The sequence below is a fragment of the Geotrypetes seraphini genome, chromosome 2 (assembly GCF_902459505.1).
Source record: "Geotrypetes seraphini chromosome 2, aGeoSer1.1, whole genome shotgun sequence".
NCBI lineage: Eukaryota > Metazoa > Chordata > Amphibia > Gymnophiona > Dermophiidae > Geotrypetes > Geotrypetes seraphini.
In genome coordinates this window covers 421641646-421660402 of record NC_047085.1, presented here as the reverse complement: position 1 = coordinate 421660402, position 18757 = coordinate 421641646, and the positions used below count along the sequence as shown (strand labels likewise).

The 18757-nt window shown below is 42.6% G+C and overlaps 1 protein-coding gene across 8 annotated transcripts in view; it reads left to right on the top strand.

Annotated features, from left to right (window-relative positions):
- Positions 1-18757, top strand: part of ANKIB1 (ankyrin repeat and IBR domain containing 1) — a 280095-nt gene that overhangs the window by 32571 nt on the left and 228767 nt on the right. For 7 of the 8 annotated variants that reach the window (XM_033931149.1, XM_033931147.1, XM_033931152.1 and 4 more), the window contains exon 2: positions 12482-12740. In XM_033931149.1, the coding sequence (XP_033787040.1) occupies positions 12553-12740 (188 nt within the window). In that variant the 5' untranslated portion in view covers positions 12482-12552. Of the gene's footprint in view, positions 1-12481; positions 12741-18757 lie in introns of those variants that run through there. The other variant, XM_033931155.1, reaches the window with a different exon arrangement.

Below are 18757 nucleotides of genomic sequence, written 5' to 3'. Positions count from 1 at the left end.
TCTATAAGACAAGGAGAAAATTGATTGCTAGAGATATCAGTGGACTACTGGGATAACTGGATTTTTGGTCTGACCCAGTAAGGCAGCAACGTCAATAACCAACTATAGACCTGTAGCATCTATTCCATTTATGGTAAAAATCATAGAAGGACTGGTACACACCCAACTTATGGAATACCTTGACCAATTTTCCCTCCTGCACGAAACTCAATCTGGTTTTAGGCCTCTATTTAGCACTGAAACGGTAATTGCGGCCATTCTGGACAATTTGCACTACTTGTTCAGTAAGGGCCTCAACGCCCTAATCATGCAATTTGACATGAGTTCTGCCTTTGACTTGGTAGACCATGGAAAATTGTTACAATGCCTAGACGCAATCGGAATCAGAGGAGAAGTACTGAACTGGTTTTGAGGTTTCCTTATATCACGCACATACCAAGTCCGTTTTAATCACGATCTCTCAGATACATGGAGCAATCCATCTGGCATGCCACAAGGATCACCGCTATCCCCTTTGCTCTTCAATGTTTACATGTCCTCACTGGGTGCACAACTATGCCAACTGGGGATAAAACTATTTAGCTACGCTGACGACTTCACGATAATCATCTCATTCACCAACTCTGTCTCGGAAGTCACCCCCAAAGCAACAGAAGTATTAAATCGGATGGAGCAATGGATGACCGAATTCAGACTAAAACTAAATTCTGAGAAAACAAAATTTTTCATAGCAGTGCCATACCCACTCGACACTAAAGCACCAATGTGCATCAACAACGTCAGCTATCCAATTCAACCCACTATGAAGATATTGGGTGTAACATTGGACCAAAACCTGACCATGAAAGGCCGGGTGGACTCCTTGATCAGAAAAATCTTTTATACCCTCTGGAAACTTCGGTCCATCAGAGCTTACTTCGATTCCTCATCATTTCGAATTCTAGTACAATCCCATATTCTGAGTCAACTCGATTATTGTAACATCGCCTACTTGGCACTCCCCCAGAAATACATGCGGCGATTGCAACTGGTTCAAAATACAGCGGTTAGACTACTTTGTGGATTGAAGAAGTTTGATCATGTGACACCTTCCTATCGACTTTTACACTGGCTACCAATGGAGGCACGTGTGAAATTCAAGTTTGGTTGTTTTTGCTTCAAGGTACTTTATGGCTTAGCCCCTAAATACATAACAGACCTTTTCTCTTTCTCAACCAACAGACACAAGCGAAGCTCACACCTGAACTTCATTTCTCCACCGGTTAGAGGTTGTAAATTTAAAAGTCATCATCAACATCTTCTCGCACATCAAGCAGCATTATGGGGTAAAGACCTTGAACAATTGCTTGTGCCTACTACCTATGGAGAATTCAGGAAACGTCTGAAAACACATCTATTCCTGAAATACTTAGGAGACCAACCCATTCAATCTTAGTCCTTAACAACCGAGCGCAAGAATCACCTGTCGCTAAATCTGTACTTTGTTCATTCAATCTGTAACTCTGCTTATTCACTCAATCTGTAACATTTCTAAGCATTGTAAACCGCATAGAACTTCACGGTCCTGCGGTATATAAACTGTTATTATTATGTTATTATTATTATTCTTATGTTCTTTCTTATATTTATTCTTCTTTGTACTTTACTTGTACTCGGTAACTGCAAAAAGTGGCAAAACCAGAGTTTGTGGACCCTGTAACTATCAGTCCAGTGAAACATAGTCAAAGACCTAGGTTAGCTGCTGTTGGAAAGAGGATTCCCATCCTTTCCTCTTGTTTTATTATGTTTGTAAAGTTAGTCTTCAATATGGTTTGTAAGGTTTAGTTCTCTGTTTGTTTTGTTGCCCTCTTAATTTTGTAATTTTACAGATATGTTCATCGCTTAGAATTTTGAATAAGCGATCAATCAAATTTATAATAAACTTGATACTGGGCTTGATGGACCTTCAGTCTGTCCCAGTATGGCAATTCTTATGTTCTTATAGAATTCTGCACCTTTTGCATTTGGCTCACATCCTTCAGTGGTTGTCTTGAGGTTAATAAGGCTGCTGGAGCCCATTAAAATCTCCAAGTACAGTCAACCTATCAGACTCCTCGATAACCTGCTCAATAGCTGCAACATGTTCTTTACTTGCACATCCAAAGAATCTGGTGCTTTATAAACAAATAAATTCCCAACATCTCTTTTACTGCTTGCTTTACCAGCAACTATTCATCCATAGCCAAGTCTGGCAGGGGGACTTAAACAAAATAGAACAATTTCTTGTTGTAAAGAAACTCAGTCCCTTCCTTTGTTTCTTAACCCTACATATTCCAATCCAACCATAACTTTAGTCACAATTTTTATCTCCTGCAACCACATTCTTGCACCACCTCTGACAACAATTCTGCTTTATTTTACACTGAGCATGCATTTAAGAACACCAGATTCTTCCTCAATAGCCTCATTCCCAATCCCATCTTTATTGCTGTAGAAATAAGAACATAAGAATAGCCCCAATGGGCCAGACTAATGATCCATATAGCCTAACATCCCACCCCCACGGTGGCCAATCTTGGGCCAAAAGCACCTGGCAAAAACTCAAACAGCAGCAACACTCCATGCCACCAATCTAGAGCAAGCAGAGGCCTCCCCCGTGTCTTGTCTTAATAGCAGACTATGGACTTTTCCTCCAGGAACTTGTCCAGACCTTTTTTAGAATCAGCTACATTAACCATTCTTACTACATCTTCAGGCAGTGCATTCCAGCGCTTAACTAATTTTGATGTATCTTTCTACTAAGCATTGCATATCTATAATATTAGGCCTATTTCTCTTGGGAAGCGGCATGGGACCAGGCAGGCAACCTGGTGCGCCGCTACGAGAGAACGGAAGAAGAGGCAGCCGGCAGTTCTCGGAGGAAGCAGTGGGAACCAGGCAGCTAGCCTGGTGCGCTGCTCTCAGCGAGGCACTGCGTCCAGAAGTTAAAAAAAAAAAAAAAAAGGTACGTGGTGGAGGCATCAGGGAGGAGGAAGAGGGCCAGGGCCTGTCTGCTGCCTGCCTGGGGGGTAGGGAGGGAGGAGGGAGAGGCTGAGGCCTGCCTGCCTGTCCTGCCAAATTAAAAATAGGGAGCAGGGAGAAGCTGGGCCTGCCTTCCTGTCTGCCTACAGTGTAACATTTCTCCTTCCCTCCTTTCTGTCCTCCCCATCCATCTTGCCATCTTCATGAGTTCTGGGTATCTTTGTAGACAATAAGCTGAAACCTTCTGCTTAATGTGCGGCGGCAGCCAAAAAAGCAACAAGCTGCTAGGAAATTTTACAAAAGGGATGGTAAACAAGACTAATGGGTCCTTTTATCAAGTTGCGGTAGGGGTTTAATGCGTGTAATACCGCGCGTTAAACCACCTGCCGCGCTAGCCGCTAATGCCTGCATTGAGCAGGCGTTAGTTTTTTAGCCGGCCGTGGGGGTTAGCGCTTGATGAAATGCCCTACGTGCTAACCCCGCTAGCGCGGCTTGATAAAAGGACCCCTAAGAAAGTTGATGGTGCACTTGATGGTGCAACCTCACTTTGAATATTGCATTCAATTCTGGTCACCATTCTCCATTTACCTCCCCTTTTTATTATTTTACTTCGATGTATGTCCAAACTTTTTTCTTGGGCCCTGACCCTTAAAGTGGACGCTAGTTAGTAGCTCCCAAATACATTTTCTCCTTAGCAAGGTAAATCTTCCAGCTCCATACCACCCATATCTCATCACTGGATGGGCAGAGGGGAAACTTGATGGGGAAGGGGGAAGAGTGTGGAGACACTTGATGGAGAGGGAGAGAAAGGGGGTCTGTTGGGAAAAGGAGTGTCTAATGGATGAAGAGGAAGGGTGCCTGAAGGTAGAACGTGGAGAAAGATCAACAGAAGATGAAGGTCTCTGGATGGTGGGGATACTGTAATGTAACAGAAGGAGACAGACAAGCAGGCAGAAGCTGGAAAGGGCGAGGCAGTGGAGAGAGGGTGGCTGCTACAAAATAAAAGATAAGCTCTCTGTGCATAACAAATCTAAGACACTCACTGCTGTGACTGAATGGAAGCTGTTCACCATATAATTTTATTGTTGTTTTATGCTAAGAAATAAAAACATGTAATCTTTAGTCACATATACACTCCATGCACAAACATATATGCAATCACATAGGGCTAATAAATGACTTTTGCTTCCAGGAAAATCTATTCTCATAACTGTTGCAAGGATAGCTGCAAAATTTATAACATTATTTATAGTGCAATAGGTTTGTCATGCTGAAAATTCTAGGGTAATCTCCCCATGCTTGTGAGCCGTGCAGAAGGAATCCACTCCAGTTTTTCGATTTCTTCTTCTTCACCAAAGAACGCCGCTGCCCCCTTCAGTTTGTACCAAAGCAGGCGAGTATGGTGTTCAGTATGACGCACCTTATTTACTGGAAAAAGTACCTAATCTCTCTTTACTCTGTTTTCTCTATTTGTGTGAAAAAATAAAAGTACAGTAAAACCTTGGTTTGCGAGCATAATTTGTTCCAGAAGCATGCTTGTAATCCAAAGCACTCGTTTATCAAAGCAAATTTCCCCATAGGAAATAATGAAAACTCAGACGATTTGTTCCACAACCCAAAAACTTTAATACAAAATACTATACATACTTGTATTACAAGACCTCACTCATTTAGAACAGTCACTACACTACATTTCACTACACTGTATGTACTCGTATTGCAAGACTTTGCTTGTTTAGAACAGTCACTACACTCTTGCAGTATCAGAGAGAGAAGAACCATCAGCTCAGTTTTGAAGTGTGTATGTACTTGTATTGCAAGACCTTGCTTGTATATCAAGTTAAAATGTAATAAAATGTTTTGCTTGTCTTGCAAGGTTTTACTGTAATTCCTTGGAGTATAACAGTCTATAGTTTCCTAGATCACTTCAAAACAATTTTTAAAATTTGGCATTACGCTGGTCACCCTCAATACTAAAATAGTGATAAGTAACAAATTACCAGTATTCATAGTATAAAGGTTATATATAATGCAGCTGTGTTGCGAGGAAAATGAAGAACCCTTTTCTGATATAGAAAATTACATTGATACATCAAGAATGGTGACAATGTTGCCAAATGAATAAGCCTTGCACATACCATAATGAGCCTTGCTCCTAAGTCAAGATATATGGAGTACTATCTTAGCCTCAAAATGATTGTGCTCTCTATCTGCAATGGCCCACTTAGCTGTAGTTAAACCTCTTAACTTTTTCATTAACTTACATTGTTTATCTTTTGTTGCAGTGGGTCCATGCACAAGTCCACCATAGTCTTTCTCTATAACAGGTGTGTTTAATTTTCTGCAGAGTCTGCACTAGTGCTGCCCAATTCAGGAAAAAAAAATTCGATTCGATTCAGCCTATTGAATCGATTTGATTTGATTCGATTTTCCTGTCCAATTGAGTGTTTCTTTTCAAACATCCTGGTGGGTTTATTTTATAGCCTCTTCACCCCCTTTGCCTTCTCCTAACCGCACTGGTGCCATGGTGTAAACAAAATAAACAAACAAAAAAGACTTTTCCTCTCTCTGTTAAATCCTAGCTCACGTTTGCGGTCTATCATCAGCTCTGGCAGTATACACGTTTCAAATCTGACATATTGTAATCACAAAACAAAAAATAAAATTAGTTTTTCTACCTTTTGTTGTCTGGTCAATATTCAAATCTTATTGGTCCCAGGCTCTGGTTGTCTTGCTTGCCAGGGTCTCCTTCTTTCTTCTTGCTAACCATCCATCTGCCATCTTTGTCCTCCCCTTCCCTCTCCCAGAGGTCTGGCATCTTTCCTTTTTTTTGTCTCCATCCACAGATCTACCTTTTCTCAACTTTGCTTTCATCCAGCATCTCACCCTCCTTCCCCACTACCTCAGTGTCCACCATCTCTCCCTTTCTGTTCCTTTCATCCCTAAATCCCATTGTCCACCATCTCTCTCCCTCTGTTTTTAGACCCATTATTTCTTCCCCCCAAAGTCTGGCATATGCACGTCTCTTTGAACCCCTCCTTTCCTCCCTCCCTCCGTGTATTTCTACAACAAGCTTCCTCCTCTGAATGTCTGCATCCCCCTGAAGACCTACACCCCATCCCTGAAGGCCTGCATGTCCCCCCTGAAGGCCTACACCCCACCCCTGAAGGCCTGCATGTCCCCCCCTGAAGACCTATACCCCACCCTTGAAGGCCAGCCTGTCCCTCCTGAAGGCCTGCCTATACCCCCCCCCCCGGAAGGCTGCACCCCCCCTGAAGGCATGTACCCCCCCCCCCCCCCCCCCCCCCCGGAAGGCCTGCCTGTCTCTCCCCTGGAAGGCTGCACCCCCCTGAAAGCATGTACCACCCCCCTGGAAGGCCTGCATCCCCCCTGAAGGCCTGCCTGTCCCTTCTGAAGGTCTGTACCCCCCCTGGAAGGCTTGCCCCCCCGAAGGCATGTACCACCCTCCCCGGAAGGCCTGCCTGTCCCTCCCCTGGAAGGCTGTACCCCCCCCTGAAGGCCTGCCTGTTCCTTCTGAAGGCCTGTACCCCCCATGGAAGGCTGTACCCCCCCTGGAAGGCTTGCACCCCCCCTGAAGGCCTGCCTGTTCCTTCTGAAGGCCTGTACACCCCCTGGAAGGCTGCACCCCCCGATGGCATGTACCACCCCCCGGAAGGCCTGCACCCCCCCCACGAAGGACTACACCCCCTCCCTCCCCCAGAAGGCCTGCACATTCAATTCACCTAAATTCTGCAGCCTGCATAAGATCGCTGGCTCTAGCGATCTTTGCAAGCTGCCATACGTCGTCTGAGTTGGCTTTTCTCTGCTTTGGTCCCACCCCTTCTCTGATGTAGAGAAGGGGCGGGCCCGCGGCAGAAAGAAGACAACTCGGATGACGTATGGCAGCTTACAAAGATCGCTAGAGCCAGCGATCTTCTGCTGGGCAGACTGATGAATTTAGGTAAATTGCTGCGGGGAAGTTAGCACTCGCCCTCTAAAGCAGGAGCGGCAGGCCAGCAAGAGGCAGCGCTGCCACTCCTGCTTTAGGGGCGAGGGGGGAGGGTCAGTGAATGAATCGGGAGGCCGATTTTTTGGTGGGGTAAATCGATTCGAATTGATTCACTTGAAGTGAATCTGTGAATTGATTCGAATCGTGAATCGGGCAGCACTAGTCTGCACTATCACTATACCGTTTCTAATCCTAGTGGATAAGCTACAGGTGAGCATGTTTTCATCCTGAAAAACATGCAACCAGTATGCATTTTTTGCTTTTCTTTAGAACCATACTTTCATTGTATTGTCACCTTGCTGATATTTGGTATAGAGTTTGTACAGTGGGGTCACCACATGAAGTTATTCAACAAGAGAAAACTTTATTCTCTTCTCAGAGATGCACAACACTCCACCAGTTGCTACTGCTGACTTTTGTTGTGATACCTTTTGACGCCTTAATGATCTCATTTTTGTGGACATCAAAGTGTAGTGTGTGACAGAGAGAGTCCTGTCATGCTGGAAGAAACCCTGCAGTGCTCTAAAACTGCCCTGCAGAATTTATCCCCAGTGAAAGATAACCTAAAAACGATTATACCTAAAAACGATTATACTTGCCTAGTTCTAGTGTTGGGCATGCTAAAGGCAAAGAACTACAGGTACCATCATGCACTAGGTAGATGATAGCAAAACCCACAAAGGGATTAGCTCCTGCAATCAGCTCTGCTGGGGGCAGGGTTAGTGAGCAGGGAATCCATCCAGGCTCATTAGCAAAGCACCAGTGAACCATAGGTGTTTTGAGAGGCAATCACCCCATGTTAGAGAAAAGAGTATGGTCTCTAGGCCAAGGAGGCAGCCACAAACTTACAGTATTCCTGAATCCTTGAGGAGAAGCAGACCTGTGTAAGCCTGGATTCAGAAGGCAGAGACCAGCACTTCCCAAAGCAAGCAGGTAGAAAACCTCAGAGCTGAAGCCTCTAATCTTTCTTCTGAAGGTACTGAATATGAGATGGAAATGCCAGAAGAAATATCAGTAGAGGATATTGAAATGGAGCTTGAGGAATTAGGCATGTTTGAGGGCATGGTCACAGAGTGAATTCTGAGGGAAGTAAAAGCTGTTTCTGATAATGTGGTGTTGCCTCACAAAACAAAATAACAAAGAAATTAAGAATTACTGCTTCTGATTAACTAAGGATAGCAGAAGATTAAGAAGCCCATGCTCTGGGTGAGTTAGTTAATTTCACCCTGAGAATTGCCCAGAGGCAAGCTGTTTGAAGTTGCCATGTTTTTGCTTGAACTGTAAAGTGATTAAGCATGGTGGGCTAACAGGCTGTTTAGCCACCAATGAGAGTTTTTTTGTTGTATGTTTTGAACTGCACTACAGTATAAAGCCAGAAAATAAAGTCATCTTAAAATTCATACTATACACTAGTACTGGATTCTTTTTATCTGATGCAGACACCCCTCTTCTCTCCATGCCTCATTCAACTGTTCAGCTGAGGCTTGGATGACCCAGGTCAGGGCTCGGGCTTCCAGTCCAGGTCTTCCGGTCACAAGTGACATTTAGATAAGTCTCCTTTGTCCCTTCTAAAAGGAGTCATAGTAAAATGGGGCATGTAACTTTTATTTATCACATTTGACAGCTGGGAAAAAAAAACTTAAATGGCCTAAATTTCGACACATGGCATCTGTTAGTGCCCCTGTCTTGGGGAGATAGGTTTTCAGCGCATCATGGGCTCCTTTTATAAAGCCATGTTAGCAGCTTTATCACACGTACATTTTTAGCGCGCGCTAACCGCCTGCTATTACGCGCGTTAAAACACTAACGCGGCTTCGTAAAAGGAGCCCCATGTCTGACTGCCAGCCAACCTGGAGGAACCACGCATGGCTATGACTATGCTTGTGGTAGAAAGGAATCAGAGTAATTGATATGTCTGGTGTGCTACTGGACACCATATCAATTTTTTAATTTTTAATTTTTTTTTGGTGGGGGGGGGGTTCTGCAAGCAACTCCTTTAGTCCGTTCACAGCCTTGCCCTGGGCAGGAAAGCAGTTGTCAGCACTCTGTGGATCAGTGTCTCTCAAACTGTGTGTTGTGATACAGTGGTGTGTCCTGAAGAGATTCCAGTTGTACCATGAGAGATTCCAAAATTTTACTTTATTTTTAGGGTAATATGTAGAAATAAAACAAAACATAAAAGCAAGAAATAATACCATCTTTATTGGATTTTATATTTTAAAATTCCCTTCACAAATATACACTAGATTAGATGGCATATACATTGCGTATGCAAGAGTCTGTCAGTGTTATGAGCATATGAACATTCTTTGACGTGATTGGTCCTAGAAAATTAACGGTAGTAATTTTTATTTTTTATGCTGTAATTATCCTAACTTAAGCAATCAAGGCTTTGTTACCATTTGGATCTTCTTATTTTTGTGAACTTGGATTTTCAGCTCTTACAGAAATTAAATTGAAGAAAAGAAAATGACTGTAGATGGTGTTTAATGAAATGCGTGTTTGCTTAGCTGTGTTTAGAGTTGATTTGCACTCAAACAAGCTCATCCATTGCGTTGATTAGCAATTCTATTCTATCTACTTTAGTTTCACAATTATTACAATTACCCATACATAGCTTAAAGAACTTTAAATAAATAACTCTCAAATTTTTATTTTTTGTTGATTTTGCAATATTATAATTATAATTTTAGTTATAATATGCTATGAAAAACATTTGCTCCATTTAGTGTGCCAGAGCTAAAAAAATTTGAGAGACACTGCTGTAGATAAATATTCACAGTGTCTTGAGTAGTTATTCCCTAAATCTGGCTTTGTGATATTTTTGTTTGTGATAGTTAAGTAAAAGGTGGCATTGAATTTTAGAACTATAGTGTTACTAGAGCTAACAAATAATTTTTAAAACATCAAAAAAGTATGAAAGTAGGATTAATGAATGAAAAAACTGAGCCTATTAGCAATAGTGGTTAAAATGCTAAATTAGATGCTCTGTATAATTTTGATGGTCCATAAGAACATAAGAACTGCCGCTGCTGGTTCAGACCAGTGGTCCATCGTGTCCAGCAGTCTGCTCACGCGGTTGCCCCCAGGTCAAAGACCAGCGCCTTAACCGAGACCAGCCCTACCTGCGTACGTTCTAGTTCCACAGGAACTTGTCTAACTTTGTCTTGAATCCCTGGATGGTGATTTCCCCTATGACAGCCTCTGGAAGAGCGTTCCAGTTTTCCACCACTCTCTGGGTGAAAAAGAACTTGCTTACGTCTGTACGGAATCTATCCCCTTTTAACTTTAGAGAGTGCTCTCTCGTTTTCCCTACCTTGGAGAGGGTGAACAACCTGTCTTTATCTACTAAGTCTATTCCCTTCATTATCTTGAAGGTTTCGATCATGTCCCCTCTCACTCTCCTATTTTCAAGGGAGAAGAGGCCCAGTTTCTCTAATCTCTCACTGTACGACAACTCCTCCAGCCCCTTAACCATTTTAGTCGCTCTTCTCTGGACCCTTTTGAGTAGTACTGTGTCCTTCTTCAAGTACAGCGACCAGTGCTCGATGCAGTATTCCAGGTGGGGGCGTACTATGGCCCAGTACAGCGGCATGATAACCTTCTCCGATCTGTTCGTGATCCCCTTAATCATTCCAAGCATTCTGTTTGCCCTTTTTGCCGCTATTGTGCATTGCGCGGATGGCTTCATCGACTTGTCGACCAGTATTCCCAAGTCTCTTTCCTGAGTTGTCTCTCCGAGTACTGCACCAGATATCCTGTATTTGTGTACAAGATTTTTGTTACCAACATGCATCACCTTACACTTGTCCACATTAAACTTCATTTGCCATGTCTCAGCCCATTTCTCGAGCGTGTTTATGTCCTGTTGCAGGTCTTCACAGTCCTCCTGCGTTTTTACTACTCTGAATAACTTCGTATCATCTGCAAATTTAATCACCTCGCTCGTCGTTCCAGTTTCCAGGATTTGTACTGTACATTGGATTATTGTTTCTTTGATGTGTGATGTTTGATTATTCCCCTCCTTTTCAAAGCTGCGCTAGTGTTTTTAGTGCTGGCTCTGGCGGTAAGAATTCAGATGCTCATAGAAATCCTATGAACATCAGAGTTCTTACCGCTGTGGCCGACGCTAAAAACGCTAGCATGGCTCTGCAAAGGAGGGCCTATATTTGGTCAGAAACAAAAAGAAAGCAAATTAGAGCAAGGAAATAATCTAAATGTAGATTTATTATCATAACATGGTGAGAGGTTCAAACAAAAGTCTGATTTGGACCAGGCTGCCTCAGAAACAATGTAAATAAGGTCATTTATTTAGTTTTATTTTTCTACTTAATGATTTTACTATGTGAACAAAAGCTATCACTGGGTTTTACTAAATGGCGCTAGAGGTTTTTAGCACGGGCCTAGGAATTCTAAGAGCATCAGAGTACTGTATATATTTCGCTGGCCCGCACTAGAACCCTCTAGTGCTGTTGAGTAAAAGGAGCCTTATGTAAAATCATTATGAGTGAAATCGTATAAATCAACAAGTTAAAATAAGAATCTCAGTATTATTGCCTCTGAGGTGCAAAATTTGAATATTGGTCATTTGTTTGAACCCCTAACTTGTTAAAATAATAAATCTACATTTGGATAATTTTCTTGATCTAACTTGCGTTCTTAAAGTTGCTGGTCTGGCATTTGCAAGCCAGTTGCCTTTTTGATTATATTTTGGCTTCATTTATCTTTCCAGATGCATAATTCATACTATCCCCCTCCCCCCCCCTCTTTTTACAAAACCGTAGAACGGTTTTTAGTGCCGGCATTGGCAGTAACAGCTCCGACGCTCATAGAAATTCTGTGAACGTTGGAGCTGAGTGTTCGCTGTTATCTCTGTGGCTGGCGCTAAAAACTGTGCTACAGTTTTGTTACAATTATACCCCCTCCCCTTTAAAATCAGGTCTGAACTTGTGCAAGGAAAGTTCACCATGGTTCTAGATATTATCCTGTTGATAGGAGCTTATGTATGATTTTCGCTTTTCCTCCCCCCTTCCCCACCTCTGTAAGAGTAATTTGGATAGCCAGTTTGGTATATGTAACGTAATGCTGTAGTTGAATGTCTTAAATTGGTTGTTAGGTGGTGTTGGCAGCTGAGGTATTTTGTGTTCTTGCAGACATTTGATATAGGATCAGTATGTATGCACAGCCAAGCACTGAAGGATTTTACTATAAAATACTCTTTATGTAACTTACCAAGTCTAAACTCGCTGATCTGTAAATTTTCTCAACACTATCTGAGAAAGGATGTTACAGATGAGTGAGAGCTAAAATATTGTAGGAATAGGTATTGATTCTACTTCTCATGCATTTTCACAACCGTTATCTCTTGTGCAGTTTAATGACCTTAATCAGTCATCCAAGGAAACCTTTTACCTTGAACCAGTTAATATTAAAAATTCTCTTCCAAAATAAGATTTTATTTCTTTTCTTCAGGAGAAGAATCATGCTGTGGGTGAGCACTGCAAGTGGCTGAAGGGAAGAGTACCATTTATCCAAGCAAGAAGATGGGAAATGCAACTACAAAATTCCGCAAGGCATTGATAAATGGTGATGAAAACCTGGCCTGCCAAATATATGAGAGCAACCCCCAGCTCAAAGAATCCCTGGATCCAAATTCTTCCTATGGGGAACCCTACCAACACAACACGCCATTGCACTATGCTTCAAAGCATGGAATGGCCCGACTGCTGGGGTGAGTTTTAAGTGAATTGTCTTTAATGTCTATCCAGTAGGAGCAATATGTTAGAATAAGTGTGTTGTAATCTGAAAATGTATGTTTTACGATGAATATACTAATCACTATAAGGATTAATTTTACAAGAGGGTACTTATGATAGAGTAACAGAATGGTGCTTATTTTATGTTTTTTCATAAAGGAAATGTAGGTGTCTTGTGTGCCTTTATAAAGTAACATTCAGGGATGACATGATGACTGGAGTGTGACCTGCCCCTTGGATGCTTGTTTTCTCTTCCTTTAAATTCTTAATAAAACTCAACGCTACCTATTTATATCCTGTTAACCGGAATCAGATAAGGAGATCTTAATCTCTCGTGGATGTCTTAGAACTGCCTGGGTCTCGCCATGTGGTGGATATCTCTGGCAAATTCTAGAAAGGCTTAATGGAGAAACCATGGGCAGTTGAATTGAAAATGTTGGCAGAAAAAGAACAACCACTGGTTATTATGTTGGAGGAAGTGGCTTGACATTTAACTCTGTGTGTAAAAGCTCTCTTGGAAGAGAGCTGCAATCCATCTCATATGAAATGAAAGAAACAGTACAGGGTAGAAAAATCAACAGCAGCGTGTGGCACAGGAGATGGAGGTAAATGACTTGCGGGGGACATCTGATAACATTGTGGTATCAGCATGTAAAGTTGGAGGAAAGATTTTAGATGAGCAAGAAAACTGAAGTCACAGAAATAACATATGATTAGTGAGTTTTCCTGAAGCCATACTTGATAAGGATTTGGCACTCATTTTGAAAAAGAGTTTCTGGAGGGACCAAGCCTGGCTGAGAGTAAGATGATCTTTGTGGTTGAATGCTTGCATTGCCTGAGCCCAAAATTACAGAAGGGAGGCTGACCCAGAGTGGATAAAGTAGCTGTATTGCAGGCCTATTGAGCAAAATGGTAGTTGGAGATTAGAAGCTACAAAATTCTGGATGGGCAGATATTTATTCAGTGACGTCTTTATATATTCATGGGCACCCTGTTCTCACTTGATGAACAGAAGGATTTGGCTTTCCTTCAATATCTAGCCTGGGTCAAGATGTTTCACAATGGCTCAGTTAAGTCATGTAACATGGTACAAGAGCAGAAGGATTTTGTGAGGTCCTTGAGAGGCAAATGTGGCGCACCCAAATCCTGTGCCCTGATAGCTTATACTGTGAAAATGCTTGAGTACCTGATTGTAAAAACCGCTTAGAAAACCTTGATAGGCGGTATATAAAATCCTAATAAACTTGAAACTTCACATTGATTCCTAATGTGGCAACAAAGCTGGTTTCCTAGGCCACCTCTAGTATGCATTATCAGGTAAACTTCCAAGTGTTACTGATAGTGACTGCACAAGTTGAGGCATGGTGGTTCTTCGTTTTCTGTGGAACAAAGAAGTTGTGTTTGGACTCTGTCCATACGAGTTGCCTTCCCGTCAAATTTATCTTTAGCCTTTTTTACTTGTTTTCTTTTTCTTTTACTTTTAATAGTGTTTTCCTTTCTTTATTATTTTTTGTCGAATTTTCAACATTTAACAATTTTTTCTCAGTTGGGTCTTCAGGCTGTATAACCTTAGGGGGAGGTTCCTCTTCTTGTTTTTTGTCTCGGTTTTTGCAATCATTTTGTATTTTTACCTTGCCGCTGAGATTTTTCCTCTCATGTCGAGGCCTTCTAGCGGGTTCCAGAAGTGCTCTCGTTGCCAACAGCCCATATCAATCACTGATTCACACAACTCATGCTTTCAGTGTCTAGGGTCGGAGCATCGAGTGAACTCTTGTACCCACTGTTCTACCTTATAGAAACACTCTTGTAAAACTTGACGCATTCAGTAAGAGGAGCTTTTTGGAGCAGCCATAGCCTCCAACAATAAATTGATGCCAGCAGCACTGACAGTACCGGCATCAATGTCTCCCTCGGTGTCAGACTCAGTTCCTGCATCGGGTAAACCTACTAAGCCGTCCTCATCTCAGCCAGTGTTGCAGACATCTTCAGCATGGAATTCCTCAATGCATGCCTAGTGTTGACACCATCATTGATTTCCTTTGATGCAGGCTGTATCTCCTTTAGGGTGTGCTTCCTCATCGAGGTCACTCATGCCTCGGTACCAATACAGTCCTTTCAGGACCATCTTAAGGAATTTTTCCAATGGGACACTTAGGGAAAATGCTTGAGTACCTGATTGTAAACCACTTAGATAACTTTGATAGGTGGTATATAAATAACTAAAATAAAACGAATAAAAAATAAACATTACATTAGGGACTTCTATTCCGCCTATACCTTGCAGTTCAAGGCGGATTACAAAAGAGCTAACTGGACATTTCCAGTGAAGTTACAACAGTTTTTTTGTTGTTTTTTTTTTGGGGGGGGGGTTTGGTTACAAGGGAGGAGAGGTAGCTGGATTAATTCTGGAAGAACTTGCAAATTGGATATTAAATTGACTGTACGTTACTGTGTGATATAACAAATAGATTACAGTCAGAGTACAAATAAGATTACGTTACATTTCAGGGATCTGAATACTTGGTTGGTGTTTTGGGGAAGAAGAGATTATTTAAGTGGAGGTTTTGGGGGAGAATTTATCTAGGAGGAGGTGGAAGGGTTGGGTTAAGATATCTGGATAAATTTTTTGAAAAGTAGGGTTTTGATTTCTTTTCGAAAAGTTTTGAAATCGCCCGTTGCCGTCAACAGGTTGGAGATGGAGTGGTTAAGTTTTGCTGCTTGCGTCGCCAGAAGGTTATCAAACATCTTTTTGCGCTGAATGCCCTTGAGTGGAGGGAAGGCAAAAGGGTTCGGAGTTCTTCTTTGTCTTGAGGTGAGGATCTGGTTTAGGCGGTTGTTTAGATAGGGGGGGCGGAGCCGTTTAATGCTTTGAATAATAGACAGTAGAATTTGAATTGAATTCGTGCTTGCATAGTTGCCAGTGAGAGTCTAGGAAGGCAGTTGTAATATGATCATATTTTCTCAGGGAGTAGATCAGTCTGAGGGCAGTGTTTTGTATAATCTGAAGTTGTTTTATCATGTTGGCAGGACAAGGTAAATAGAAGGAATTGCAATAGTCCAGTAGACCTAAGACTAGGGATTGGACAATTAGTCTGAATTGTGCTGGGTCGAAGAATTTTCTTATTTTACGTAGATTTCTCATAATTAAAAAAGCTTTCTGAGATGTTTTATTGATTTGGGACTGCATTGTGCAGCATCTGTCTGTCGTTACTCCTAGGAGTTTGAGTTTGGGCTGTATTGGGTATTTGGTGTTTTTAATTTTCAGTTCTGTAATGGTGGGAGTTTTGGCCTTTTCGAGCAGAAGGAATTTTGTTTTATCTGAGTTTAGTTTCAGTTTGTGGTCTACCATCCATTTTTCCACTGCATCTAGGGTTATTTCCAGTTTTGCTGTAGTGGTGGGCTCTGATGGTCGAAGGGGAGGAGTATGGTGATGTCGTCTGCGTAGCTGAAGGATGGAACATTTAAGTTATCTAAAGTGGCTCCAAGGGAGGAAATAAAGAGGTTGAAGAGCGTAGGTGATAAGAGGTGATCCTTGTGGAACTCCGCATGGGTTGGACCATGGTTCTGATTTGATATTATTGGACTTTACCCTGTAGGTCAGAGGTGCCCAATACGTCGATCGCGATCGACCAGTAGCTCAGGAAGGCAACGCGAGTCGATCGCGGAGCCCATCCTGGGCTCCGTGATAGACTCGTTTGCCGTCCTGATCTACGGGCCGATCAGCCTTCCTCTCCAGTGTTCTCCCTAGGGCCTTTTAGCTGGGCGGTCCGCCCAGCTGTCATCTGCCACTGCTGAACATTAAAAAAACCCAAAAAAAACTGGCTTGGAGATTTCAGCCCGTAGCGAACTTATGTTCCGGGCTCTAACGTGTGCGTGCCGGCTTCTCTTCTCTTCCCTCCGAAACCGGAAGTTATGTCCTGGGGGGGGGGAGAAGGGAAGCCGGCACGCACATGTTGAGAGCCCTGAAGCAAGCGTTCGCTACGGGCTAATGCGGGAGACAAGTTAGTGAAGCATTTGCTCTTCTTGCTGCCGGGTCCTGCCTACTTTCTGTTTCCGCGAAGGCAGGACCCGGCAGCATTTCCCCCAATACGTTGATCACAATCTTGGGCTGATCAGCCTTCCTCATCCAGACGGCAGAATTGACGTCGGGGAGAGGAATGCTGGTTGGCCGAAGCAGGGAGAGCGTGGGGCCTGTTATTGGTGGCATTTGGGTCCTGGTCCCCGATGGCAATGGCAGTGACAGTGGCTTGGGGGAGGGCAGGGAGAAAGAAAGAAAAAGGGCAGGCAGGGAGACAGAAGGAAAGAAGAGAAACAGAAAAAAAAGAAAGGGAGGCAGAGAGAAAGAAAGGGCAGGGAAGAGGAAGGAAAAGTTGGGGTAAGGAATGAGGTCTGGAGGAGAGGAAACATACAGGCTAAAAGAAGGGAAGACAGATTTTTTGCACAGTCAGAAGAAGAAAGTGCAACCAGAGACTCATGAAATCACCAGACAAGGTAGGAAAAATGATTTTATTTTAAATTTAGTGATCAAAATGTGTCTGAATTTATATCTGCTGTCTATATTTTACACTAAAGTCCCCTTTTACTAAACCGCAATAGATGTTTTTAGCGCAGGGAGCCTATGAGTGTCGAGAGCAGCGCTGGGCATTCAGTGCAGCTCCCCACGCTAAAAACTGCTATCGTGGTTTAGTAAAAAGGGAGGGGGGTATATTTGTCTATTTTTGTATGGTTGTTACTGAGGTGATAGTGCATAGAGTCATCTGCTTTGACCTCTTTGAAAAAACCCCGGAATAGGAATGATAATTAACATTTTCTTTGCGTACAGTGTGCTTTGTGGTTTTTTTTAAATTTTATTGTTGGTAGATCATTTTGACTTGGTCATTTAAAAAGTAGCTCACAAGCCCAAAAAGTGTGGGCACCCCTGCTGTAGGTTCTTGATTTGAGGAATCCTTGGAACCAATTGTAGACCTTGCCTGAGATCCCAATGGCGTCAAGTATCTGTAGCAGTATGAAGTGGTCAACCAGGTCAAATGCTGTGGAAAGGTCAAGTTGGATTAGCATCATCTTTTTGCCTTTGCTAATTTGCTGTCAAGCTGTGTCTAGTAGTGTTACAAGTAGTGTTTCTGTGCTGTGGTTGGTTTGAAATCCTGATTGTGAGGGGTGAAGTAGGTTATGGTCTTCCAGGTAGTTGGTGAGGTATTGTGCAACTAGACCTTCTATTATTTTAACGTATATTGGTATTGAAGCGATTGGTCTGTAGTTGGAGGGGTTATCTATTGGGCCTTTGTGGTCTTTCATGATTGGGGTGATTATGATCTCTCCAAGGTCTTGAGGGAATTGACCTTCTGTTAATGTTGTTTTAATCCATAGCATGAGGTTGGTGGAGGAGTTTGATAACAGGTAGGTGGGGCAGTTATTTAGGTCGCAAGAAGCTTGGCTGTATTTTTTGTAGAGTCGATTCATATCCAACCAATGTAATTTGAGGAAGACTGTCCAGCTTCTGTCTGCGGCGATGGCTTCTCCTGTTGAAGGGTTTGTTGTTATCTTGTCAAGGTGGGTGTGAGTATTGTTAAATGCGGTTCTGATCTTGGTGATCTTATTTTTGAAATGGTCTGTTAGTTGGATAACTGTCAGTGGGTGGTTTCCTTGTGTAGCTAGGTGAGGTTTGGTATCGGTGAGATTCTTTACTAGATTGAATAGCTTTTTTGTGTCTAGGGTTTCCGTGCCTATCATTTTGGAGTAGTAGGCTTTCCGTTTTTCCTTGAGTTTGTTCTTGTATTGGTTGATTTGAGTTCTCCATGTTGTTTTTGTGTGTTCTAGGCTCTGCTTGCACTGACTCCCTAGGTACCGGCCCAACCTGAGCATTGCACATTGAGGCCCCAGGGTACCAAACCTAGCTCTCCAAGTAAGCCTCAAAGGATATTGAGATCCCGTGGTACCGATCCTCAGTCTTCTAGTAAATCTAAGAGAGCATCTCACGGTACCAGTTTTCACT